Genomic DNA, 25,412 nt, shown 5'->3' with positions numbered 1-25,412 from the left:
AGATTATAAAATTTATAAGTTCTCTAGTATATGTGGAGAACACTCATTCAACAAATATTTATTGGGTATCTGTATGTCAAGTACTGTTGATGGTTCTGGAGATTGAATGCCAAGTCAAGTGGTCTCTGCTATCAGGGAGTACAGTTTATTTTAAATTAAGCAATTCTACCCTTGAAGCCTAAGTAATCCAATTTCGTAAAATGATATATTGTCTTGCTAACTTAATATTTTTTCACTTATCAGTCTTTATTAAACAGTAAGATCAGTTTCGTTTTTTTTTTTACTTGCCCAAACTGAGCCATTACAGTGGGTTTCAGCTTATCTACATAAATTGAAGGGAAATGGTTCCCAAAAGATAACTTGAAGGAAGTGTCATAAAATCTTTAGATCATCCTTCTGTAAAGACTGAAACACCATTTAACCTTGCCTTATAAACTCATATATGTATAACTGTATGTGTACTATATGTATAGTCAGCCTCATTCTTTTTGTTTTTTAGAATGTTTGGTAGCAAAAAAAAATTAAAATAAAAAAATGAATGGGGTATAATTATAAAAATTTTGAATCACTATATTGTATATGTGAAACTAATATATACTGTAAATCAACTATACCTCAATTTTAGAAAATTAAAAATTATAAAAAACCTCCAAGATGAAAATTCCCCAATGGGCCTTTAAAAAAAAAGAAAAAATCGTTTGATCTTCAGGCTATTTTATGTGAAAAAGACACAGATTTTAAGTCAGTGAAGATGGATGCATTGTGATACTTCATCTGACTGATACAGGGAGAGGCTGCCATCCTTACCCCAGCCCCCCTATTTGGGAAGCTACCAAGCCACCCCCCATCCACTTCCCAGCAAGTTCAGTGGGAGGAACCCCCTGCTTGACAGTCACACCTTAAGAGATTTGGAAGAAACGGAATGTAGATTCTTGCTTTGAAAAAAAGTTGAGATATATGCTATGTGCTGTGGGGCTAGCCACTAAGTGTGATATCACAGCCACCAGAATCACCAAGCAAGGGAGCGAAGCCAAATTCTAGGAGCTGTGGAGGGTATGGGGAAGGAGAGGAGAGCCTTACGTTTGAGAAAGTTTGCTAACGATAATGAGTGGTGGTGAGTGGAAGAGGAGACAATGTAGCAGGAGATGCTAGAAAGGATGGGGCAGTGAGAAGTAAACTACTTCTGTCTCTAAAGGCAAAGTCTTCCTGATACACTTCAATTAATAAAATGCCCTGGGATTGGTGTTTGTTCTTTATCTTCAGTAAATGATTCCATTTAACCCAACTGTGTCCTTCCAACTTAATTAGGAGTGGGAGACCATACTTTGCTCTATAGAAATTTGCTTTACCTGGCTGCAACATTGATTTGGGACAACACTGGCCACTAGGATTATTCTAGTTTGTACTCACGGTTATTGCTTTTGTAGATGAATGGATCCAACCAGCTACACTATTGTACAAGCTGAATTCCTCACCACTGCGGGGTGCCGGGCATTTGGTTAGCAGCTGTGGCTGCTGCTTGCTCCTAAGGTATGAACAAATCACCCCACTGACGAGCTGAGCTCAGGGTGGTCTAATTAAAACAGATGCCACTTGGATACAACTTCACAGGACCTTGGAATGCAGGGGAGTTTAAGGGTCATCTAGTCCAACTACCCACACGTTTCCAGTGAGACCTGCGGGAACTAAATCACTTCTGCCACAGCTTGAAAAGGCAGACATGCCACATGCATTCCCACACATGAGCCCCATTCTGGTCCATGTACACTCAAACTTTATTTGGCTGCCTGGGTGGGGACGGAGAGGAGGAGGAAGACAGCGCTGAAGGGCCGGGTCAGTAGGGGTGATTCAGCGTGTGCTCCATGATGGTCAGAAGTGCCAGCCATGTCTCCTGGGCCGTGGGGATGATCTGGGAGGCCGGCAGCAGGAAGCCATAGCGCCCGGTGTCCCGGAGCTCGAAGGTGAAGGAGTACTTGATGCCCTGGTCGTAGGTCCAGTCAATGGTGCCTCCACTGGCTTGGTCTGGGGCAGGAGCAGACCGGCAGAACAAAGGTCACTCGCTTGAAAACATTTGCATGGGCTGGGCTAATGGTCCAAAGCCCAGAGCCTCGTGCAGTGTTGACTGGAGTCAGCATCTGCTAAGTTCCTACTGTTGACCAAGCAGCCTGGCTTCCTCCCAAGAAGCTCCCCTGAAGGGTCTTAGTCCAAGAGGCCCAGAGAGGCAGACCAGCGATGGTTCTCCTCTCACTGGGTCATGCAAGGAAGCTCCCACGATTTTGAAAGCCACCTCCATCTAACAGCCACTTGGGTCAAGCCCCCACATATACCAGAGTTGCCCACTTGGGTAACCAGGACTGTCCCCCGGATGCTGGTCTGCAGGGGGAAAGTGCAAGGGTCAGAGTCAAAGCAAAAGCCCCTCGTCTGTCTTTTGCAGACAGATTTGCAGTAGGTATCAAAGCAGCTGCAGAATCGGGCACGGGAGAGGGAGGTGGCTGCATATCAGGATTTAACTCCACAATATTGAACAAAGCAAGAACCTTTTGACTCAGGGTTAAAACAGTTTCCAAAGAAGGCCTGGAGTCCAAAAGTAAGGCCAGCCCCAGGTGAGACTGTGCCTCACTCACCCCCAGAACTGGGCACTTGGGGCAGGAAGTCTGAGGTGTGTCCCTGCGCCCTGCTTCTTCAGTACTCTCACCTCCTGTCAGCCACAAGCTTGCTGTGTCTCTTCAGGGCTCAATGGGATCTGAACACCGCAACCTCAACCCCTGCTGCCATCCCCGCCACCTGTCTCTGCTGCAGCCACTGGGTCTCTGTGCTCTTCCTGCCGTTCCCATACACGCCAGGTCAGGGCACACGGGAAGGCCTTTGTTCTAGAAGATTCCTCTGCCTGGAAGGCTCTTCCTCAAATAGCCTCTTAGCTCCATCCCTCCTTTCCTTCAATACTTGCCCAAATTTCACTCTCTCAATGAGGCCTATGCTTCAGTCCACCTGCCCTGCTTCCACCCCCAGTACTCCTGAGTCCCCTCACCCTGTCCTAGTAGTTCTTTTTCTCCCAGCACTTATCACCTAACACATGGTATCATTTCCTTATTCATGTTTATTGTCATGGCTGGCTAGAATGGAGGTTTCCTGATCTTGGCTTATTTTTATTCCCAACTGTATCCCAAGCACACAAAACAAGGCCTGGTGTATCATAGGTGTTCAATAAACATTTGTTGACTTAATTCCATGTTGATGTAGCAGTCCTCCTCTCAGGGGCAGTGCATGGATAAGTAAGCTGGGAAAAGATAGGATATATTCTCTAACTGAAGGGCATTGGAGGAAGAGTATTTTTTAAGTTGAATTTCTTAGGGATCTACAATACAAAGGCCAGCAGAACTCTCTACCCGCTCCATGCATGAAGCTGAACTTAACCCCAAGATAAGAGTTCTCAGAGGAACTGAAGGGTTTGTCTGAAGGTATCGAGGAAGGCAGAGTTCACATGAGGAAAGGGCCCCGCTGCCCACCAAGCCAGCAGTAGTCAGGCGTGGCCAGGGCTGTTCTCCTCACCCATGCTCCCAGGTTGGGGAACCCTTGGCTACCTCCTCCAGGAGGGACACTTCCTCCAGCAGGGAAAGCCAGCTGAGCTTCCTCCCAGACCACCCACAGAGACAATGCACCTACTTACAAATTGTTGTGATGATGCTGCCATACTTGAACTTGGTCCCATACAGAGAGGTCAGGGCCTCAACAGCAGACTTAGCCACCTGATCCTGGAGAAAACGCCAAGCAACACTGCTTGTCATGGCCAGCAGTGCCAGACCCCCAGAACCACAGGGCCAGGGTACCCTGGGGGCTGGCAGGATGACCCAGGAGCACATACCCTGCAGAAGCCGGCCCCCAGCAGAGAGCATGGAACCTGTTGGGTCCTGCAGGGTCAGGCCCGGGAACTCAGCAGGATGTGACCTTGTGGGATGTCTGGCTGCTACTTCACTGCCCTTTGGTCACCCTGCAGCTCCAGGTTTAAACTTGTGGTACAAGCTCAAAGTCCACCCCTACCCCTTCCTCTGTCATGTGACAGAAGTGACTCAACCACTCTGTGCCTCAGCTTTCCAGACAGAAAGGCTAGTCTGCCCTGCTGGTCTTCTCAAGCCATCAGGGGTCCATGGGAGAAAGGGGTGCTAGGCACAGTGTAGGGCCTCGTGCCTTAAGCAGGTTTGATGGATAAACCCAGGCCCACCCAAAGCTGCCTTTGGGATGAGAGGGCAAGCAGGGATCAGCACGTACCAGCTCATCCTTGTCTGCAGGTGATTCTCTTTTGTAGCCAAAGGGATACAAGAGGAGCTGGGAGTAGCTGTGGATGGAGATGAAGGCCTTGATGTTCCCGTGTTCTTTCACAAAGTCCACGATGGACTTGACCTCCACTTCGGAATTGGCAAACTTGCCACGGTAAGTTTCCGAGCATGGGTTGCTGCTGGATCCGGCCTCTGTGGGAGGGGAGAGTTGGCATTCCTTACACCCAAGCAATGTAGCTTCCATGGCTTCTGGTCTTTGCATGAGTTGAGATGCAGGAGGGCTCACCCCCACCCCGGATAAGGAAAGGGCAGAAGCCTTTTATAAGCTGGGGGTCCTGCCTCCCTCCCCAGCCAAACTTGGACAAAGCTGATGGACATGCCCAGAGAGGTTGGAAGGGCTCCTCAAGCAACACCAGTTCCTGCAGTGAAGTGACCACAGAGGGAAGGAGCTGAAGTTACGCTAGACAACCAATAGATTGGTTTCAGACCTCAGTTCCATTGGGAAGGACTTTACAGGCAAGGGACAAGCAGATCTCAGAGGGCCACCTTCCTCACTGTGCACCTTGGAGGAGAGGCCAACATTACCCATGCGCCTCCACTGCTGGGGCAGGAGAGGGTTGGGGGATGACAGGACAAAGGACAGTAAGAAGCCATTCTGGGGTGTCCATCCCTGCTCCCCAAACCACACTGGGCCTTACTCCCAAAGCCAGCGTCCCAGTTCCTGTTGGGGTCCACCCCAATGCAGGTGGAGCCCGACGTCAGGGATCGAGTCTTGCGCCACATTCGATTCTGAGAAAGAAAAAGTGATCAGCCACCCAACAGAGGCCACAATCAACACAGAGCCCCAATCCGGAGCCTGGGTGTGGACACAGTATGGAATCAGAAGCCACTTTCAACTGGTTGTCAGGGAGGAAGGTCTGCAAAGGGGGCTCTTGGCTGAAGGAAAATGGAGGAGACAATGGATGGCATTTGGCCAGGGGGTTCTACTGGCAGAAAGAGGAAGGCATGTGGCAACCCCCCCCCCCCCAGCCCCTTACAAAATTGATTGGTAGCATGCTGTCCCATAGACATAAAGTAGAACCAGGGAAGAAGGTCTGGGCAGTGTGTCTCCACTGGGGAAAGTTCTGTCCCCCACAACCTGGACATTTGGCAATATCTGAAGATGTTTTCGGTTGTCTCATCTGGGGGCTTGAGTCAGTCAGGAAGCTGCTTGCGCAGGACAGCCCCCAACACATGAAGAATTATCTGCCCCAAACGTCAAGAATGCCAAGGTCAAGAACCCCTAGTCTAGGGGGACAGGTCTGTTTGTCCCTCTCTCAACTTCTGGGAGTTGAGATTAGGGGTGAGTAGCTTGTGGGGCTCAGAGGACAGAGGCCCACCCTGCTTTCCCCAAGAAGAGGAGAAGGCCTGTACCTTGCTGTGGGTGAAGGCAAAACCATCAGGGTTGGTGACGATCTCCAAGAATATGTCCATGTTGTCCAGAATGGCAGTGAAAGCTGGGTCCTGGCCATAGTCTTGTGCGATCTGGTGGAGGTTGGGGAGCAGAGGGGCAGAGCGCGCCAGGCCAGGAATCTGCCATGCTAGAGCAATGGATGCCTGCCCTCGACCTCCCTCTGTGGTCATTGCTTCTGGATGGAAGCAGGGGCCAGGGCTTCTATGGGCCTTGGATACCAATGCCCTACCAGGCGAGAGCACCCTCACCTCCGTAGGCTTACCTTCTTTGCAAACCAGACCCCACTGGCCTGGGTGACCCACTCCCGAGAATGGATGCCCGTGTCAATCCAGATGGCTGGACGGTTGTTCCCCCCAGTGCTGAACTGGATGAGAAGAGCAGGAAATAGTTCAGCTGGGGCCCTGTCTCACCTCCTTGAAGGGGAGTGCACCCCAACCCAGAGGCTGTCTGCTCTCTGGTATCTCAGGTTGAGGCTCTGTTTGTGGGACCATCACTCAGGTGGGATGTGGGAGTGGGTCTGGACCGGGATCCTGCAGAGCTTTGCCTCCTGCCCTCAGCTCAAGCTTGGCGCAAATAATGACTAAGCCAGACTTTCGGGCCCCTCCATGTTCCAATGCCCATACATAGTTCTCTGTCGGAGGTCACAAACAAAACATTTTATCTGGACTACCAGACACTGGGATACTTTCCACAATGTGACACTTGACTGGAAACACTTGCGTCACCTAAAATTGTGTGTGTACTGGTATGCACACACCTATGCTACACAGGGAGTCCATATAACAGTGTGTTCTCTGTAACCCTGGGCTCACCCATGGGTGCCTACGCACAGATGTGGGGGCCCAGTCTTGCAGATGTGCTCACGTACATCCACTGGCAGGTGCCCGTTACCTTCAGCACGTAGATGGGACGGCCTTCGTAGCTGCTGCCGATCTGGAGCTTGCTGACAAGCTGTGGGTGCTCGGCCGCCAGCAAGTCCATGAAGTCATAGATCTGAGGAGGCAGAGGAGGGAAGGCTGCCTTCATGGCTTCCGGGCACCTGGATGCCTCCCTTAGCAGCTCCGTTAGCGAGCCTGCTGTGAGCCCTGAATGCGGAGGAGCCACGACCCAGAGCCTCGAGGCCACATGGTGACAGAGCAGATGTCACGCACACCCAGGCTGGCCCTGGCGTGTTCTGCCAGTCTGACGAAGAGCTTGGTGCTTGTGGAGCGGGGCCCCGGGGTCCCTCACCTCCTCCAGGGTGTGGTAGGTGGCATAGTTAAAGGTGTTAGTGCTGCGGGCCCGGCTCCGGGAGGCGAACATCTGCTCCTGCTCGTCGTCCAGCAGCGACTGCACGTCCTCTATCATGATTGTGTATCTGAGGCCACGGGCCTCCAGGAAGACTTTGACAGCCTGGATGCTGGGGAAGGGCACTCGGACGTCGATGGGGGAGCCTGGCTGGGCAGGGCCCCTCCAAAAATCCAGCTGGGGAGGACAAGAGCCACTGTCACAGCGGGCTGGGAAAGGGCCTGCCCGGGATAGGGTGTCGGCACCAGAATTTCCCATATAATTGGGGATGGGGCACAGCTGTTAGGGGAAGAGGCTGCAGGGAATCCCTGGGTGCTGGACAAAGTCCAGTTTGGTCAGGGAAATGGCCCAGGAAGCAGAGTGGAGAGGCTTTGAGGCAGCAAGGGAGAGAGAAGAATTAGAAGTTGGGGCGATGTGGGGGGCTCTTTTGCTCAGATGCTCAAAGGCAGCAAGATTCTAGCACTGGGAAGTTTAAGTCACTTCCTAACAGGGATCAGTCCCATGGCTCCCTCCTGGGTGGCTGGGGAGAGAGAGCCCAGGCCCCATTTGGCCCCAGGTGGGAGGGGGTCTGAGGCGAGCCCATCTGCCCTGAGACGTACCCTGGGGCCTCAGGGCAGCTCCCACATCCTCTAACCTGTAGGTGCTCCAGGTCCTCCAGCTCCTTCACCATCTGTACCTGGGCTTCATCGGCCGCAGAGATTCGGAGCACCTGGTGCCTGGGCAGAGCGGGAGGGGAGACTGAGGGCCTGAGCAGCTCCTACTGGCTATGCGTGCTCCCCAGGTGGGAGGAGGGCGGCTGGGCCTCGGTCCTCTGGGCTGAGCAGGGGAAGCACGAGGGATCCTAGCGACGGGAGGCCTGGGCTCCTCGGAACCTTCTGGACACTGCTGCTGTCCCTATCCCAGCTTAGACTCTTTCTCTCTAAAGCTAGCTAGGCCTCCTCCTGCCTCCTCTTCTGAAGAGTCCTCCTCAGAGCTCAGATATTCTCCAGGGCTCAAGAGGCTGTCCTAAGAGACCTGACCCCTTCTCAGTCCTGGTCCCCAGTCAGCCTTCCTTCCAGGATGTGCTAGTCTGCTCCTCTCTGACCATCTTCCCATGTGTCTGTCTGTCCCTCTCCTCCAGATGCTGGCTGGGGGTTAAGTCCTCCCTATCTCCCTTCTGAGCACCCCTTCCTCTCCATGCTCCTACCCCACGAAGTCCTCTTTGCCAAGGACAGCCCCCAGCAGCACGCTCAAAATCAGCAGCCCCTGCATGCTGCAGCCAGTTGGGAAGGTCAGTTGAGGCGGAGAAGGTCCTGGGGCCTTTTAAACTCTCCCAGGACAGAGGTCTCCTGGCTGTGCCCAAGAGTTGTCCTTCCACTTGCACCTGGGCTCTATCCCACGGGGAGGGAGAGGTGGGAGTTCCAAGCTCTGACACCTACCCACTCTCCCTGATAAAGTGGCAGGGAACAGGACAGCTGGAGAGATAAGCCAGGCCTCAACCCCTGGCCATGAGGGGCCGTCCTGGGCCTGAGGGTCAGCTAGGGCTGAGGCCTCCCAGCTGGAGCCCTGATTGCCCAGAGCCCTGCAGCCCACAGACCCTATGGTCCTGTTTACTGACCCGGCAATGGAGAAGGAGCCAGGACTCTGGAGTGGCCACACCAGCTGCAGCCTCATGTGAGGTGTCCTCTTCTCCCATTTCCCGGAGCACCAGCTCTTTTGTTCCTATGAGAGAGCAGGATGGGACCTTCTGGGACCCCAGCTAGCTCCCAGATTTCCTGGCTTCTCACCACACGGGCTTTGTCCAGGGCTGCCTGACCTTTAGGGTACAACCCCGTGAAGGAAACTTCCCAGCCCCACTCTTACCAGTCTCGGTGGCCTTGTGGGAATCAGGCCACAGCACAGAAGCAGAAGTTTCCCTCCACCCCCACTGCTCTAGGGCTCTGGGATCAAGGGTTGCCCTTGATGGGAACTGTAACCAGATGTCCTCTGAGTAGAAAGTGCGGTGGTGGGAACCAGGGCCAGAACCCTGTTGGGACTGCACACTGTATAGGAGACACTGGAATTCACAACGGGGAATTTGCTCTGGCTCTGGATGCTGACCTCATTGCAGAGACATCTAACACAAATCTGCCCTAATCCACCAGGGCCCCAGTGGTTCCCCGGCAGCATCTGGGGGCCCTGCTCTGGGTCAGGGCCTCAGGCTTGGGCACTGCCAACAACGAAGGCGGCCCTTTCCAGTTTCCATCTCTTCCCTCTGCCTCCCTAGCCCACCTCCTATGGTCCAACCTTCCTATGCCAAGGCAGAGTGACCCCATTACATTTACCCACAACTCTCTCCTGAGCATAGCTCTGGGAAGATGATGAAACACTGAATCCATCCTCAACAGATATTGAGCCTCCATGAAGACTGTTCCTTTCTACTCTGGCAGCTTTTCCTGCCCTCCAGACCCCAGGCAAGGCTTACCACCTCCCTGAAGCTTCCTCTGGCTTCTTTCTCTCTCACCTACCTGCCCCTTCTCTGAATGTTCATCTCTTTGCTCATTCATCCTCTGGGTCAGGTCCTGTGCTCCACCCTGAGATGATGCCTGAAGCAGATGGGTGGGTCCCTGATCTCACAGAACTCAGTCTAATGGAGAAGACAGAAGTAACCAACTAACTTGTGTCCTCTCAGGCTTTCCAAGAAGCTGTGGGTCAATAAGACAGGATTAAGCATGCAAGAGATTCATGGGGAGACACATCCATGAAGGATAAAGGGGAGAGAGAAGAGCCTTACCTCGTTGCAGGTCTGACACCTGGGAGAGGATTGGGCAGGAGGAACTCGGGCAGCAGTGCAGTTTTGAATCTTGGAGCCAACATTGCAGTTCAGGGAGCCCTGCGTCCTATAGGAATGCTGGTACTAGTGCCGCATTGTGCTCAGTCACTAGCTGGGAACAGCCCGTGGGAAGTGTGGCCACATCATACCACGGTGATACTCCCCACTGACTTGTCAGGGAGCTGAGAGAGCTCACAGTCTAGCGGGAAAGACAGAAGTAACCAACCAACATGTTGGTTCTCCAACAGGTCTCCAAGAAGCTGTCACCAAGACAGGATTAAACATAAAAGACACTCACTGGGTTGCTCTCCTTGCTGTAGGAGACCTGAGCAGTGCATTTCCTGTGATGTGAAGTGAAAAGTACCAGTAGGGGTATGGACTTAGAACTATGGGCTCATCCAAGAGTGTCCAGGGAAGACTTTACCAAGAATGTGGAACTTGATCTGGGTCTTAATGACTGGATTTTGCCAGGGATGGAAGGGAAGTGGTGTTTATCACACTGCTTGGTTCTTGAGCACAAACTGATATTTATTTCTCCTTAATTGTTCCTAGAGTGTTATTTCTGTCTCCCCAATGAGACTAGACATTTCCTGAGACCAGGAACCAGGTCTCACCCATCCCTCAGTCCCCCTCATCTCTTAGTGCCCTGCAGTGCTCTCGAGCTGTTCCTTTTTTAATTTTATTTATTTATTTATTTATTTATGGCTGTGTTGGGTCTTCATTGCTCCGCACAGGTTTTCTCTAGTTGTGGGGATCAGGGGCTACTCTTTGTTGTGGTGCGCGGGCTTCTCACTGCGGTGGCTTTTCTCTTTGTGGAGTACAGGCTCTAGGCGCACGGGCTTCAGTAGTTGTGACTCGTGGGCTCTAGAGCGCAGGCTCAGTAGTTGTGGCGCCTGGGCCTAGCTGCTCTGTGGCATGTGGGATCTTCCCAGACCAGGGCCTGAACCCGTGTCTCCTGCATTGGCAGGTGGACTCTTAACCACTATGCCACCAAGGAAGCCCCTCGAGCTGCTCTAATCTGTTCCCCACTAGGAAAGAAAGTTTTGTAGAGCCTTTCTTTAGTTTGCATTATGAAAACAATATTTCTTTTTCTATTTCTAAATCAAAAGTGGTCCTATAATTTTTAATGTTTCATGCACACTACACATGTTGAAGGGTGTGTTGGCTAACTCTTGGCCTTTTGTGAATTTCTTCCAGAAAAGACAAGACCATTGGAAAAGGGGTGGGGGGAAGGCACTGCCTCGCCAAGGGGCCTCTTGCTGCCTCCAGCCAGCAATCTAAGTTGTCCAAGAGTCATATAGTCTATTTTCTTGCAAGGTTGGAAAAGATTAATTCAATGTTGCAAGTTGAAATTAAGGCCAGCACTGGCAGGAAGCTGAAAGCACAGTGGCAGAGGAATGTGGGTCTCAGATGGAAATTAAGCCTAATTCCTGGGGTCCCTCCAAAGCACCTCAGTAAGCTGAAAATTGCCTTTTGGTAAAGACCAATTTGCTAGACTGGAACCTGGGGCAGAGGGCCACAACTCTGCCTCTCTACCCATGGGCATGTTTGACATTGGTTCAGAGCAAGGGCAAAGGATGAGGGCCATTGGGCTGAAAGCTGGGGGAACAGGCAGATCACCAAGACCTATTAGCATGAGAAAGAAACCACCAGGCCGGCATCTAGATTCAAGGACAAGTCACTGGGTAAGTGCCTGAGCGCAAATAGACGAAAGACCTGCTGTTTCCACGTGGACAAGCATTCAGCATCCCTTTCTCCTTCCTGCTGGCTGAGCAAACCCAGATTGAATGCAGGTGTCACCCCTCAGGAAAGTCACCCCATTCCCAGCTTAGGGATAAATTCTAAGATTGGTCTAAGACAATCTTCAAGGAATCTCATTCTCTTTTGCAAGTGAAGTGATTGGTTTAGAGGTGGGCACGTGACACAGTTTTGTCAATGAGATGTGAGGGGAGGCCAGTGAGGAAGCTTCTAGAAAACATTTCCCCACTCTTGAGAAGGAGGTACCTTTCTCGAATATTGTCAAGTCTGTTGCCCCACCTTCGGACTATATAATATGAAAGAATATTCATTTTCTTTTCATTAATTGGGATTTCTGTTGTTGCTGTAAAAAGCATTCTAACTGGTGGACTTACTAAGCTTTTAAAGTACTTGTATTGTCAGAAGACAATAAATTTTAGCCCAGGGGAGCCTTTATGTGAAATGGAGAAAGGCACCCCTCCCACTCTGGACAGACATCATCCCTTGTCCTTAGCAGAATACCTTTGTGCAGTGCACAAACTGGGCAACTATCCGTGGCAGCCCTGTTGCCAGAGAATGTCCAGGCATGGTCAACAGAAGCTCTAAGACAATGCTTAGAGACCCCCAAACCAAAACCTAGAAAATGGGTTGTTAAAGCGGCATAAGGAGAAGCAGTCCCCCATGTCCATATTAGAGATCAAAGGGGGACAGTGGGCAAGGGAGAACTTTGAAGAGAGCACAAACGGGTGCAGTCAGAATGGCTGCAAGAAGTAGATGGATGAGACTTCAGCTATCCCCCTTTGGCAAGTGTGTTTAAGGCTGTACGTGGTAAAGTGTGCATGTGGGAAAAGAAGTCTATATGGGAATTTGAGGCAGCCAAGTGGTGGGCTGTAAAGGACATCTCTCATTTGCCCCACCGAGTATCCTCCTCCTGATAACAGCATCTCCTTTTTCCCTGAGGGTCCACCCTTCCCAACTCCGAGGCCATGTGATTCAGGTGGACCTAGCCACCCCACCCCCACCCCAGCTCTAGGGATGAGCCAACAAATTCTATTCTCTTTTTTATCCTCAAGCTTTTTCAAGTAGGTTTTCTGTCACATGTGATTGAAAAAAGTACCCAGCTATAAAACAGATAACTAATAAGAACCTACTGTATCACACAGGGAACTCTACCCAATACTCTGTAATGGCCTATATGGGAAAAGAATCTAAAAAAGAGTGGAGATATGTATATGTATAACTGATTCACTTTGTTATACACCTCAAACTAACACAACATTGTAAATCAACTATACTCCAATAGAATTTTTTTTAAAAAGAAAAAGAAAGAAAAAAGTACCCAGCTCACACAGACATTGTCTAACTTCAGAAGAGAGCAAAATGGGAGAGGAATGCCTTGTAAAAGTAGACTGCCACAAACCCAGCATATGATTTGGGGCAGGTCCCTATACATCCCTGGACCTCAGTTTCCTCATCTACGAAGGGAGGGAGTTGGTCAGAATGATCTCCATGGTCCCTTGCAGTTGTGACACTCTATGATTCTGGGACATTTGTATTTTTACCCCCAAACAAATCTCAGCCATCGTGACAGGTCTGGGCAGGGTGGAGAGAGGCTCACCAGGTTTGTGGGAAGATCAGAATAGAGCCACAGGGGCCCTGGGGTTTGCAGTGGGTAAGTGTTCCCAGGGTAGTGTAGGTTGGGAGGGACCACATCCTGCTGAAGCTGCAGCAGGGGGTTGTGGGGTGGAGGTGGGGGTGACGTGGAAGACGAGGAGGTGGAGGCCCATCAGCAGCCTCCTTGAGTTTTGCTTTCGTAACTGAGTGTCCAGCAGAGCCTATTTGTTTGCTTTGAAGCTGTGGAACTGTCGTTTTAAAGTAGCTAGCAGTGTTTGTCCCCAGAATGGAGGCAGAATTTTTCTTTGGAGGAAGAGTCACCTGGAGGGAGCAGCACTCCAGTGGGTCTTTAGGAAAAGTCAAGTCAGGGCTTCCCTGGTGGCGCAGTGGTTGAGAGTCCGCCTGCCGATGCAGGGGACACGGGTTCGTGCCCCGGTCCGGGAAGACCCCACATGCCGCGGAGCGGCTGGGCCCGTGAGCCATGGCCGCTGAACCTGCACGTCCCGAGCCTGTGCTCCGCAGCGGCAGAGGCCACAACAGTGAGAGGCCCGCGTACTGCAAAAAAAAAAGTCAAGTCAGAGCCCAAATCTCAGAACAGAGATGCAAAAGAGAGAGGAGCCAAGCAGGAATGTCCCATGTGTAGAAAGAAAAACGGGGAAGGGGAGGTTTGCCTCTGCCTGAGCCTAGGAGAGGAGCTGGGGAGCACTTGAGGGTGCACTGCTACACTTGGGGGCAATGTGGGAGCAGGCAGAGGGTCAAGGAGAATGAAGGCTGTAGGGGTTACCTCATGAAGGAACATGAACCAACCCCAACGACAGCAATCTCCAGCATCCAATTTAAGTGCTTTATTTTCTACATTGCGTTTCCCTTCCGTATTCCCAAGCAAAATTTTGTGAGATGTTACCCTGTGGTCTTGGCTATGCTTTGGGGAATTGAGGGAGGTGGGCTGATGGGTGGGTGGATGAGAGCCACAGAAGTTGGTAAAGCTGGTTAGGAGAGAGCAAGAGGCCGAGTGCAGACCCCGGGGAGAAGTTAGTGAGGGACAAGCCGAACAAATAGATTTGTATCATCATTCCCAAGGATGGTCCCGAATCCTGGGGTAAGGAGACTCTGAAGGCGAACAGGCTGGAGTTGTCCTTCAGGACACACCCCCCCACCATCACCTACAAGAGGAACATGTCCTCACCAGTTTGTCAAGCACTGACAGGCCCTATGTTCACTGGTTTTTCCCTCAGTTTGTACTAAGTGGCTGCCTGGGCCTTCTTATTTTTCTAAAGAAGCTTTTTAGTTTTTAATTTTATTTTTCAGTAAATTCATTTTCTCTCTGGCCCTGTATGGGGTGGTCAGAGGGGAGATGGAGGAGGACAGGGGAAGTGGACAGCACCTCACGGGACTCCCAGGACCCCAGCCATTAGTGCATCACCCTTGGCCTCTGCCGCCTGCCCTGCCCTCACACAGGACTCTTTCACATTCCAAACTGCCTGCCTAGTTTGTTTTTTTAAGAAAGCAATAACCACAGCACATTCACTGTGGTTCTTTATAGCTTTCCATATGTATAATCGCTCTTTCTCTCTTCAGTTTTTCCAATGTTTTTTTCTTTTAAATAAATGCTCATAAATTTTACTGGTGAAAAGGATGAAGAAACATATGAAAAAAAGACAGCTTGTTGGGAGGAAAAAGAAAAACAAGCAGAATGCAGAAAAATAAATTCTTGTTTAGCATTATATACCTAAGAAATGGGGGTGGGGGGAAATCAAGTTTTATGAAAAAGAGATTATTCTGTAATATCTTCAAAACTTGCATGTCTAAGTCTTGAGCTTTTACTTGATAAGCTTAAATCCCCAGCCATCACCCCCCTGGGCTTGCTGAGGAGACCCCTCCGTCCTAGGAGGACGATCCCCGGCTTCTCTCAGCCATTAGGTTCATGTGGGGCCTTGCGTAAGTTAGATGATCCGGAGGCCCCCAGTCTTTATAACTGCAAAGGGTTGGATTAGAAGCTTTCAAAGGACCCTTTCATCTGGAAAATTCTATGGCTTTATGATAAAGTCAGTCACTTGATGAGCTAGAGCAAAGAAATGGATTCAAAGGCCCCTTCAAATCCTCTCTCCCATCAGAGAAGCTGCAACAGACGCTGCTGGCTGCCTTCCCAATATCCATCCTCCCCTTCCTCCTTACCAGCAGAACTCCAATTTTTGGGGGGGTCAGTAATGTGTCCAGCTATAAAGCAACTTCCCAGCCTCTCTTGCAGCTGGGCGTGGTCACCTGACACAGTCCCAGCCAATAAGATGTAAGTTTAAGCCCATGGATGGCCAATTCAGCTGGCTCACATTTTTTTGCCCCTTACCCTTACCCTTTTTTTGCCTGGAATTCAGTCATATGATGGCAACAGACTAGGGGTCAAAATAGTAGGAAAGTGGCAAAACAGAACAGGCCAGAGGGGTCTGGGTCCCCAGTGCATCAAGGAGTCACTGAACTAGCCCTGCACTGCCCACCGCAGACGACTTATTCTGTAAGAGAAATAAAACCTTGATCTGGTTAAGCCACAGTAAGGTGGGTTTCTGTCACATACGCTAAACCTAGTTGTAATTTGCACTAGGCTGAGGAGAAGAAACACCCCCCTTCAACGAATATTGAGCACCTACTGTGTGCCTGACAGGAACTGAGAGTGAATAACCCAGACATGGTCGTTCCCCTCATAGGCTCTCAAGCTAGCAGTAGAGACAATAACAAATAAAGAAGTCAATTAATTATTATCACTGCTATCAAAGAAAGAAATAAGGCTCAGGAAAAGAAAATAATAGATCTACTTCCAGTGGGTGGTCCTAGAAGGACTAGTGAAGCAATGAAATTGAAGGGGAAATTTTACGGAGTGGGCCACACGCAGGAAGAGTAAGAGGAAACAATATTCCAGACAAGGAGGAGCAGCACATACAAAGGCCCCTAGTTGGGAAGGAGCTGAAGGAACTGAGAAAAAGCTGGTGAGGTTGGGGCTGACGAATGAGGCGTTGAAACAAGGTGAGAGAGGGCCAGCCACCTTGTAGTGCCTATAGCAGGGCCAGCCATGTGGCGCCTTGGGCGGGTTTTATTTTAAGTCACTGAAGGATTTTAAGGAAAAAATTGCCTTTTAAGAAGACCCCCCCATCTGGAAAGCAGTTTCAGCCCCAACTTCTGTGGGCCTGTTGGCTGCACAGAGATCTGTGCAACAAGTTCCTGGCCCTGGTCCTGAAGGGCTTTGGGCATGACTCAGGGTCACCTGAAGGCCAGTCCCAGGCCTGCCACTCAGTAGCTATGTGCCTTTTAAAAGCCACTGTCCTCTCTGAGCCTGAGCTTCCTCATCTGACAATAAGGACAGTAATAGTCCTACCTCGGGATTTCCCTGGTGGTGCAGTGGTTAAGAATCTGCCTGCCAATGGAAGGGACACGGGTTTGAGCCCTGGTGCAGGAAGATCTCACGTGCTGCGGAGCAACTAAGCCCGTGCGCCACAACTACTGAGCCTGCGTGCCACAACTACTGAGCCCACGCACCACAACTACTGAAGCCCGTGCACCTAGAGCCCATGCTCTGCAACAAGAGAAGCCACTGCAATGAGAAGCCTGCACACTATAACAAAGAGTGGCCCCCGCTCACCGCAGCTAGAGAAAGCCTGCGCACAGCAACAAAGACCCAACGCAGCCAAAAATTAAAAATAAATAAATAAATTTATTTAAAAAAAAATAGTCCTACCTCTTAGAGCTGTGAGGAGGCAATGTGTTGAATCCTTGGAACCATGCCTGCTGCACACTATGTGCCAGAAAAGAGTTTATTATTTTCACTGTTACTGGGAAGCCCATCAGCGTCCACATACTCCTGCCTCTAAGGCAATACTTCTCCAACTAGGCATTAGCATCACCTGGGTCCCATCCTCAGAGACTCTGATTCAGTAGGGCTGGGGTGGCCTGAGAATTTGCATTTCCAAAAAGCTTCCAGGTCATGCTGATGCCTGTGGTCTGCAGACCACACTGCATTTGGCTAAGGTCAAGGCAGCCCCTTGGGAATATTTTGGGGAAGGATGACTGGCTTCCCACTGCTGTAGTCACCTTCAGCCCTAATAGACAATGGCAGAGGGTAGGAGGCCCAAAGCCCCACTCCCCCTAGAAGACTTGAATGTGTTCCTTCTGGGAAACAGGAAAGCAGGGATCAGAGATTCTCAGCCTTTAAGGGATCTCGGAATTTCTGGGGAAGATGGTAAAAAAAGCAGATTTGGGGGTCCACCCCAGAGATTCTGTTTCAGCCTGGGGGTGGAACCCAAACATCTTTATGTTAAATGACTTCCTATAGATTCTGCCACAGGCCACGCTTGGATAAATGGTGACATGGTGGTTTTGGAGTTAGACAAACCCAAGTTCAAATCTCCCTCAACTTTCAATCTATATGGCCTTTTGTGGCCTTTAAAACTTCTCCAAATCACGCTCTCCTTATCTGAGCTTATTAATAAGCTTATTAATATCGGTAATATCCTCCCCCTGAGGATGAAATAAAAATATTTGTGCAAAGGGCATAAAAGTTATAATCACAGACTCCAGTGTGCAAAAGTATGACTTGCTTTATTTATCTAACTTAGCCCATGACCTCGGGTTTCTGTTAATAGCAGAAAACTTCAGCTTGGAAATTCTAGACCACTTCCAGCTCTAAAAAAACTCATCTTTTTTGGGAAACTCTAGCCCGAGTCAGGATTCTTTCATCCTCTGTCACTGGCCCTTCCCCTGGAAATGATCTAGGTTCTTCAGGGGTTCATTTCCCTGATTTCTCAGGCCTCCCACACGGAACAGCTGGTCCTGGGCACAGGCATGCCCAGTTGATGCCCACCGTGCCATCATGGCTGCTGGCTGCATGGCCCCTCGGCTCAGCCTACTCGCCTCTACCCTAAGCCTTCTTACCCGCCAACCTTCTCATTTCTTTGCTAAGAGCTCTCAACAGCTGCATTACTGATGTGTACCCAGCCATATGGCTGCCTCTAATCACCTGTCCAGAGCCCTTGCTCAGCCACTGTTAATCTGAGGCTCAGGCGCCATATTGGACATGGCCCATACCCAGAGTTTTGATCACCACTGATCCCCTCTTTCCGTTAACTGGTCCAACTTCTGTCTTCTTTTACAGGTTGGGTGGAAAGGGGGACTTGTTCCTATTTTCCCCCACTTTCTTCCCTGTCTGTAAAACTCTGCACCCCGTGTCCTGCAGGCGCCAGTTCATGCGTATCCACAATCCTTTCCTTCAGCAACAACAATTACTAAAGTCTGGCTTTTGCAAATGAAAGTCTTGCTTCCTGCCTCAGACTTACACAAGCCCATTCAGTTCTCCAGTTGACTTCTTGTTCTCGGGGGTACTTGCCTTCCCCTGAAAGCAGGGCAAACAGACCCTCCCGGCTCCCCAATGATGGGGGAAGGCAAAAGGTACAAGGAAGCCTGAGGATGGGGGAAGGGACCTCATTTGTATCTCAGAATCTCTCCCTGAGATAAGGTAAATGGCCTTGCCTAAACTAACTTCTCAGTGCACGACAACCACGATGATTATCGTGAGGAGGAAAAAGAGGACTTCTCTCTGGATGTGCAGTGCTGTGCTGTGCTGGCTCTGACTGGCTGCGACTCTGCTCCCAAGACCAAGGGAGGCTGTGAGGGTGCCCAGGAAGAGCAGGTCACAAACCAGCAACTTTTTCACTTTCGTTAACAGGGTGAGAGGGATCTTCTGAATGGAGGACTCTGAAATGTGCGTCTACTCCCTACCCAGCATGGGAAATGAAGCAGGAAGAGGAGGAGGCTGCCTGTCTGTACCCACCCCTCGCTCCGGGTGCCAGAAACACCACCACTGGAGATCCACTCCCTCAGATCAAATACTGTCCCCTCCAGGCTCACTTAAAATGTAAATACCAAAGGGACAGTGCAGTGTATTAGTCGCTCCAGGGGGTGTGCTATCTGTTCTAGGCCCCGAGAACATTTCAAGAGGAGAAAAAGGAAGGGCTGCTAGTCCCCCTGTCTGCCTGGATACCTGAGGAATGAAGAGGCATTTCCAAGGCCCCTGTCCCCTCCTCAATGCTGAGCCCAAAGGGGTGGCAGTCAGTGCCAGAAGCCACCAAGCCTCTTCAAACTTTTTTTTATTTCCTAAGGAGTCAGGGCAGGGGTGGGGAAGGGATCCATAACTTGGGTTTCAGGAGGAGCCCAGGCCTTGGGAAAGAAGACAAACCCTCTGGCTCTGCCCTCAGCAGTATTGTCAGTAGGGGTGATTAAGCGTGTGCTCCATGATGGTCCGAATGGCCATCCACGTCTCCTGGGCTGTGGGGATAATCTGTGTGGCTGGCATCAGGAAGCCATAGTGCCCCGTGTCACGGAGCTCGAAGGTGAAGGAGTACTTGATGCCACTGTCATAGGCCCAGTCGACAGTGATCCCACTGGCCACATCTGGATACAAAAGGGCAAAGAAATGCCCCCAAAAGGAAGAACAGGGTGTGGTCACAAGGTACAGAGGCATCCTGAGAGGACAGTGGGCCCTGGGGGCCAAACTCCCACCCATTCCAGACCACACCAAGCTTGGCCCAGGCCTCAACCTGGGCCATACGCTGCTCACCCAGCCCAATCTCTGCCCTGGCAAAAAGAAGCTTCTGGAGGCCACCAGACTTGGGATATTTACCCTCAAAGAACATTGCAGTAACCCAGGCATTGGGAGATAGGCACTAATTAATGCTGCAAAGAAACAGGTGTCTGTGTCTGGGTACCACCATTCACCCTTCTATTCAAATGTGGAAATCAGCTCTGGCCCAGCCCAGCTAGATCTATGGCACAACCCTGTGGCCAACCAGGCCTGCCAGTCAGCAGAGCTTGCACCTGGCCCGACCCTAGGTGGATGTGGTGCCTGAAGCAGCAACAGACAAGGGAAGGCTCACTCACAGAGGGTGGTGCTGATGCTGCCACAAATGAACTCGATCCCATGAACCTCATACAGGGCCTGCACTGCATCCTTGGCAAGACTGCACTGCAAGATTAAATCCAGAGAGTGAGATGCCGGCGCTCCCCACACTCCCACACCCTCACCAGCTGCTGAGAAGCAGGGTCTTCAGAGTCTTGGAAGTTGAACATGTAGATGGCTCTTGTGAGAAGGAAGCACAGCACCTCCAGTTTTGAACTTGATCACAAGTGAGAACAAGTCCCCCCACCCCCCACTCCCTACCATGGGGCCTGTTGGGAGTCTGCTGGATGCCTCCCCCAAGCCCTAAGCAGCCAATCTCACCAACTCTTCCTGGTTTGAAACAGGCTCCAGAGAGTGGCCATAGGGGTACATGAGCATCTGAGAGTAGCTGTGGATGGAGATCAGAGCCTTGATGTTCCCGTGGGACGTGATGAAGTCCACAATGGCAGCCACTTCTGGCTCTGACTGAGGGGAGGGCCCATGATAAGTCTCTGAGCAGGGGTTGTTGTCAGAACCATTTCCTGGAAGTAGAATCAAAGTGTTCAAATTCCCAGGCTTGGGAAAGACACTTAGTGCTCACAAAATATACTGTACTCCTCTACATTTCCTAGCCTCTTTTGCAGTTTGGTTGAGGTCATGTGACTACTTTTGACCAATGAGAATGTGAGCGGTGATGATGTGTCACTTCTAGTTGGAGGCTAAGAGCAAGTGCGACTTATCGACACTCTCTTCTGTCTGTGTGCTTGAAGGAAAAAACTCTAAATGGAGAAGTGTCCTGGATCCCTCTGTCACCAGTGGAAGAAAGCTGTCAAGGAGGGGCACCTACCCACATTGGACTTTGTATGCATGAAAAATAAATTTATATTGTGTTAAGCCACTGAGATTTGGAGGGATATTTGTTACTGCTTCATACCCTAGCCTAGTACATCAGAGGAGTGTTGCCACACCATGACTCAGCAGCTCTGTGGCCCTGTAGGGAGCTCCCTTGGCTTGTCCTTTGGTTAAGCCCTGACTGTGGCTCCATTAGAAAGGCAGGCCTGCCTCAGCAGTTGCCAGTAGGTCTCCAACCTGGCCTCCCCTATGAGCAGTGACCCCTTTGAGCTGATCCTTCTCTGCTGACCCTCCACTGCCATGGGAAAGGCCTGGGTCAGTTGAGTGCTCAGACTTATTGTCTGCTCAAGCTTTGCCACAGCCATAGCCCAAGAACAGCATGAACTTGGAGGAAAAGAGAGACTAGATCACCATAGTTGCCCAAGGCTGGTCTGGGAACCACAGATGCAAAGAGTCTTTGAAAATTCTTCTTGGGGACCTAAGTTGGAGAGAGGGCAAAGAGCAGCTGTGCTTCTATTCTGTTCACAAATTTAATTTGTTCCCATCTCCTACTAGACTCTTTGCTCCCCATCTCTTTTCTTCCTCTTCTGTTTTCCTCCCATCCCCAAGGGCCATGTCATGGAGGGCTAGGCTGGGCTGGTCACGATTTGTGGGTTAGGAACACAACTGGAAAGAGCATCCCAGGTCCTGCTCTTACTCCTCCTCCCTGAAATGACTGCACAGAAGCCCAGTCAGAGGCCAGAGATTGCCCCAACTTCTGAAGCCTCCTGAGGATGCCAGAGCACCCCTCAGGGCAGTGAGTTGGCCAGAGAGCTGAGAGGCTTGCCCATCAGTTCAGATGCTGCTCTAGGACTGCAGCAAACAGGTCCTCCCCAAGGGTGCAGGTGAGGGCAGCGGGGTGGGAGGTATGATCTACAGATTACTCTTTACGCAGCAATTAAATTAAGGCAATAATAAAACCATAAACAAAATCTTCCCCCCTGAGTCACTAACCAGACACTCGATATTTCTGGCCACAGGCAGGCCCAGAGGCAATTCTGTCACCTGGGAGCGCATCTCTTCTTGGTCTTCAGGTCCTTGCCTAGGGCAAGGACTGACCCTGGTTAGAAGGGGATGTGCCTGCAGGAAAAGAGGGCGTAGGAGCAGCCTCACAGGCTGGAGCTGGCCCAGCTAACAGTGGCCCTGTTTGTTGTGTCTGTTGGGAGCCTCTGCACCTGCTACACTTGATGAATGACAAATAGCAACAGATGAGCAGAGCGAGGGAGGCTGCAAGCTTTGTCTGCGTTTGCAGCCCACGCATGGAAAGTGGTTCCCCTGCCAACGACCAGGTGGCTTTGCCCAAATATGGAGAAACACATCAGGCCGTTAGTTCTGGTTTGAGCTAGGCAGAATAAACTAATCTTCCCCTGACCAAATGGGAATTAGCTGTCTGCCTCTGACATTCACAGTCAAAGTCCTCTGAGCCTGCCTGTTTCACAAGTACCTGCTAATGGATTCATTAGCTATTTATTTTTCCTTCTCTAAAAATGTAATTTGTAGCAAGGGGAACTCACTGGAAGGACATGGTAAATTATTAAAAGCAGTAATCTTTGGGCAGGGGGATTATGGGAGCTTTTTGTCCCCTCTGGGCTTTTTTCCCACATATTTTTTTTTACATTGTGTATATATATATATACTGATTTTTTTTCCTGTGGTGAAACTCACAAAAGTTATTTTCTTTAAGAGGTAATTTGTCTTTCTTCTAGCCAGTCTGTCTCAGGGTACGTGGGCACTCCCTTCAGCCAGTTCTGAGGGGCCCACGTGGATGCCCTCTTGGGGGCAAATGTCTGGTTATTTGGAGGTGGAAACCTAATTTTATGTGGCTGTGTTCCCTTACACAAGCAGCTAAAACACAGCCCCAGACTCTCAGGCAACCCCCTACACTGTGGGCTGGTGGCCTTGCTCTGTATGCTTCAGAGCTGTCCTTATTTTCAATGAGAACAGACTCAAATCAGATTTTCAAAGCAATGGGCATCCAGATCTAGAATGTTCTATCTCGTGGGCTTGACCTCCCATCTGCAGATCTGCTTTTCAACAGCATGGCGAGGGGGTAGGAGCAGCCAACAGCACGGCATCGTCTCCTGTGGAGCCAAACCCTGATTCCCCAGTATAGTGTGGGAGCAATATCTGGGGGCTGAGGGCTGTACCCATACACCCCTCTGTTTTGGAGACTTTCCTGGTTAGACCCAGAACCCCAACCATCAAATTTCTGCATTCCCAGGGTCCACATACTCATCTCTGGGCTTTCTGGAAGCCTCAGTTTCCCCATCTAGTCCCTAAGCCCCTCGTGTGGCAAGGGAGATAATCAGAAAGAACACCAAGGGAACTCAGGAGGAAGCTGCCCACCCCTCCCTTGAATGATACAACCCTGCAGGTAAACAACAGTCCAACAGCCCAGGGTCACAAAGTAATTGGGCCAAAAATAAAAGCCAGGCTCAAGTCAGTGTTAATGATAAGGAACTAGTTTATTCTATGTTCGAACCTTTGTTCTGGCCTCCCCAGAGGGCAAAATTTGGGTCACAGGTCTCAGGGAATGAATTTGGAGGCATTTTCTTGTGGCATGCTCCATTCAAGGAAGGGCTAGAGATATTTGGGTGGGGCACCACAAATTCTGGGTTTTGAACAATGAGCAAGACTACTTTGGACCTCCTTAAGCCTTTCTCTGCCATATTTAGGATCTGACCCTTGCAGTTAGTCCCCAGGCAAGGAGCTGTTTCCCATGAAGGCTTAGCATATGTATACATTTAACAGACATATGCAACCTCTCCCCATACCTCACGGCCGATCCTAGGCATGTGCCTGCCTGTCTCTGGCCATGACTCACTTGCATTAGCTAATTGCTTTGCCTCCCCAGTTATGAGTCAACATAATCTGACTGTGTGGGAGACGTGCCAGGAATCAAGTCCTCTCCAGCCCTGCCCCCGGGTGCAGCAGACTGCAGTACCTCCAAAGCCTGACTTCCAGGTCCTGTTAAGATCCACACCAATGCAGAAGATTCCGGGTCTGCTGCACTTGTTCTTCCGCCACAAGCGGTTCTGAAAATGCGCAGGGCAGGTGACCTCATTCACTGGGCCCATTCCTGGGTGGGAGCCTCTGACATCCTGGTCTAGGAAGCGGGGTCTGGCGGGCCAGGGAGGGGCAAAAGGAAGGAATCTCTGGGGCAGGATGAGGCTGGCATGGGGCTGGGCCAAGGCTGCAGATCAGATGCTTTGTGGTTAAACCTGGGGTATTATGAGGTTAAACATGGGTATGGAGAGAGGCCCAAGCACAGTCAATCAACAGTGGCCTTCCCTGGGCAGCAAGAGGGAGGCTGAAGGGCAAGAGCTGCAGCTACAGTATCTGAGCAGCCCGCCTGCCTCAGTGAGGCTCTGCAAGGAGCCCCCGTGGGGCCTGCCCCTAGGGAACCTCAGCCAAGCATCCCAAAGCCACAGTGACCTTTCCTCCATTCCCCCAGAGCTGACCCCTGATCCTTGACCCCCTCCCTCTCAGGTACTCTCACCATGCTGTGGGTATAAGCAAACCCGTCAGGGTTGGAGGCAATCTCCTTAAAGATGTCCACGGCATTCAGTACGTCTGTCACGATGCGGTCTTTGCCATATTCATTGACAATCTGCAAGAAAGGGCAGGGTGGGGACAGGGTGAGGGACAGGAGGCCCTGCTGGGCTCTCCTCCGAAGCAGAGCAGGACATCTGTACAGCCAGTGGCTGCAGGCAGGGGTGGCATCAGTCATCAGGTTCAGCCTTGTGCAGAACCAAAGGCTTGGATTTTAAACAACTAGAAAGCAGAGGACAGCTTGGGGCTCTGTGCTGCAAAAGGCCAGAGCACATGGCAGCTGTTCCATAGGGCAGGAGCGTAGACAGCCCCCCGGGTTAGGAGAACCACGAATTAAGTTTTCAACTGGAGGTGCCCTTAAATAGTTGAGCAGCCCCCATTCCCCCAGCCCAGCCCCCATGGTCTGTGCTGACCTTCCTGGCAGTCCAGATGCCGGTGGCATGGGTGATCCACTCCCGGGAGTGGATTCCAGTGTCGATCCAGATGGCTGGGCGCTGCGAACCTCCAGTGCTGAACTGGGGAAAAGCACCGGACCCCATACAAGTTTGAACCAAAACAGCTACAGGGCTGTCCCTAGACTGCCTGGAAGGAGGCCCCAGACGTATCCTCACTGCCTGGAGTGGCCCCATGTTCCTGAGAGGGGGGCTGTAGGTGGAGGTACCTGTGCATGAGCCCATAGAAAGTGCACACGTGTGGGGGTGCCCTGGAGACATAGTGATGCTCTTGGAGAGCAAAGTGATCCAGCCAGAGGCACAGAATTTCCCAAGTTTGAAAGTATTTTAGACTAGTGCTTCTCAAACTTTGAGAGGCACGTGAATCCTCCGGGGAGCTCAGTAAAATGCAGATTCTGATTCAGTAGATCTGGAAAGGGGTGTGTGGCTGGGAGTTTCTAACAAG

General features: G+C 50.9%; 2 protein-coding genes across 4 annotated transcripts in view; both read right to left on the bottom strand.

Moving 5' to 3' along the window:
- Positions 1 to 1,834: 1,834 nt before the first annotated feature.
- CPA1 (carboxypeptidase A1) lies at positions 1,835 to 9,539 on the bottom strand. 2 transcript variants are annotated; one of them, XM_060020000.1, is made up of 11 exons: positions 9,501 to 9,539; positions 8,612 to 8,715; positions 7,649 to 7,730; positions 6,958 to 7,191; positions 6,619 to 6,720; positions 5,990 to 6,091; positions 5,688 to 5,798; positions 4,973 to 5,063; positions 4,267 to 4,466; positions 3,668 to 3,752; positions 1,835 to 2,022 (listed from the first exon to the last, which is right to left on the bottom strand). In XM_060020000.1, the coding sequence occupies exons 1-11, from the start codon at positions 9,537 to 9,539 to the stop codon at positions 1,835 to 1,837; spliced, it is 1,338 nt and encodes a 445-aa protein (XP_059875983.1). The 2 variants fall into 2 exon arrangements, with proteins under 2 accessions (XP_059875983.1, XP_059875984.1); XM_060020001.1 differs by lacking the exons at positions 8,612 to 8,715; positions 9,501 to 9,539 and adding an exon at positions 8,201 to 8,265.
- CPA5 (carboxypeptidase A5) overlaps positions 8,703 to 25,412 on the bottom strand; it is a 29,886-nt gene continuing 13,176 nt past the window's right edge. Inside the window, exons 6-12 of one of the 2 annotated variants that reach the window (XM_060020002.1) lie at positions 24,929 to 25,030; positions 24,463 to 24,573; positions 23,908 to 23,998; positions 20,415 to 20,614; positions 20,075 to 20,159; positions 19,374 to 19,588; positions 8,703 to 8,715 (exon numbers count right to left, since the gene is read on the bottom strand). In XM_060020002.1, the coding sequence (XP_059875985.1) occupies positions 19,401 to 19,588; positions 20,075 to 20,159; positions 20,415 to 20,614; positions 23,908 to 23,998; positions 24,463 to 24,573; positions 24,929 to 25,030 (777 nt within the window). In that variant the 3' untranslated portion in view covers positions 8,703 to 8,715; positions 19,374 to 19,400. Of the gene's footprint in view, positions 8,716 to 19,373; positions 19,589 to 20,074; positions 20,160 to 20,414; positions 20,615 to 23,907; positions 23,999 to 24,462; positions 24,574 to 24,928; positions 25,031 to 25,412 lie in introns of those variants that run through there. The other variant, XM_060020003.1, reaches the window with a different exon arrangement.

Source organism: Delphinus delphis, chromosome 9 (genome assembly GCF_949987515.2).
Source record: "Delphinus delphis chromosome 9, mDelDel1.2, whole genome shotgun sequence".
Taxonomy (NCBI): Eukaryota; Metazoa; Chordata; class Mammalia; order Artiodactyla; family Delphinidae; genus Delphinus; species Delphinus delphis.
This window is presented reverse-complemented; position numbering and strand designations above follow the sequence as displayed.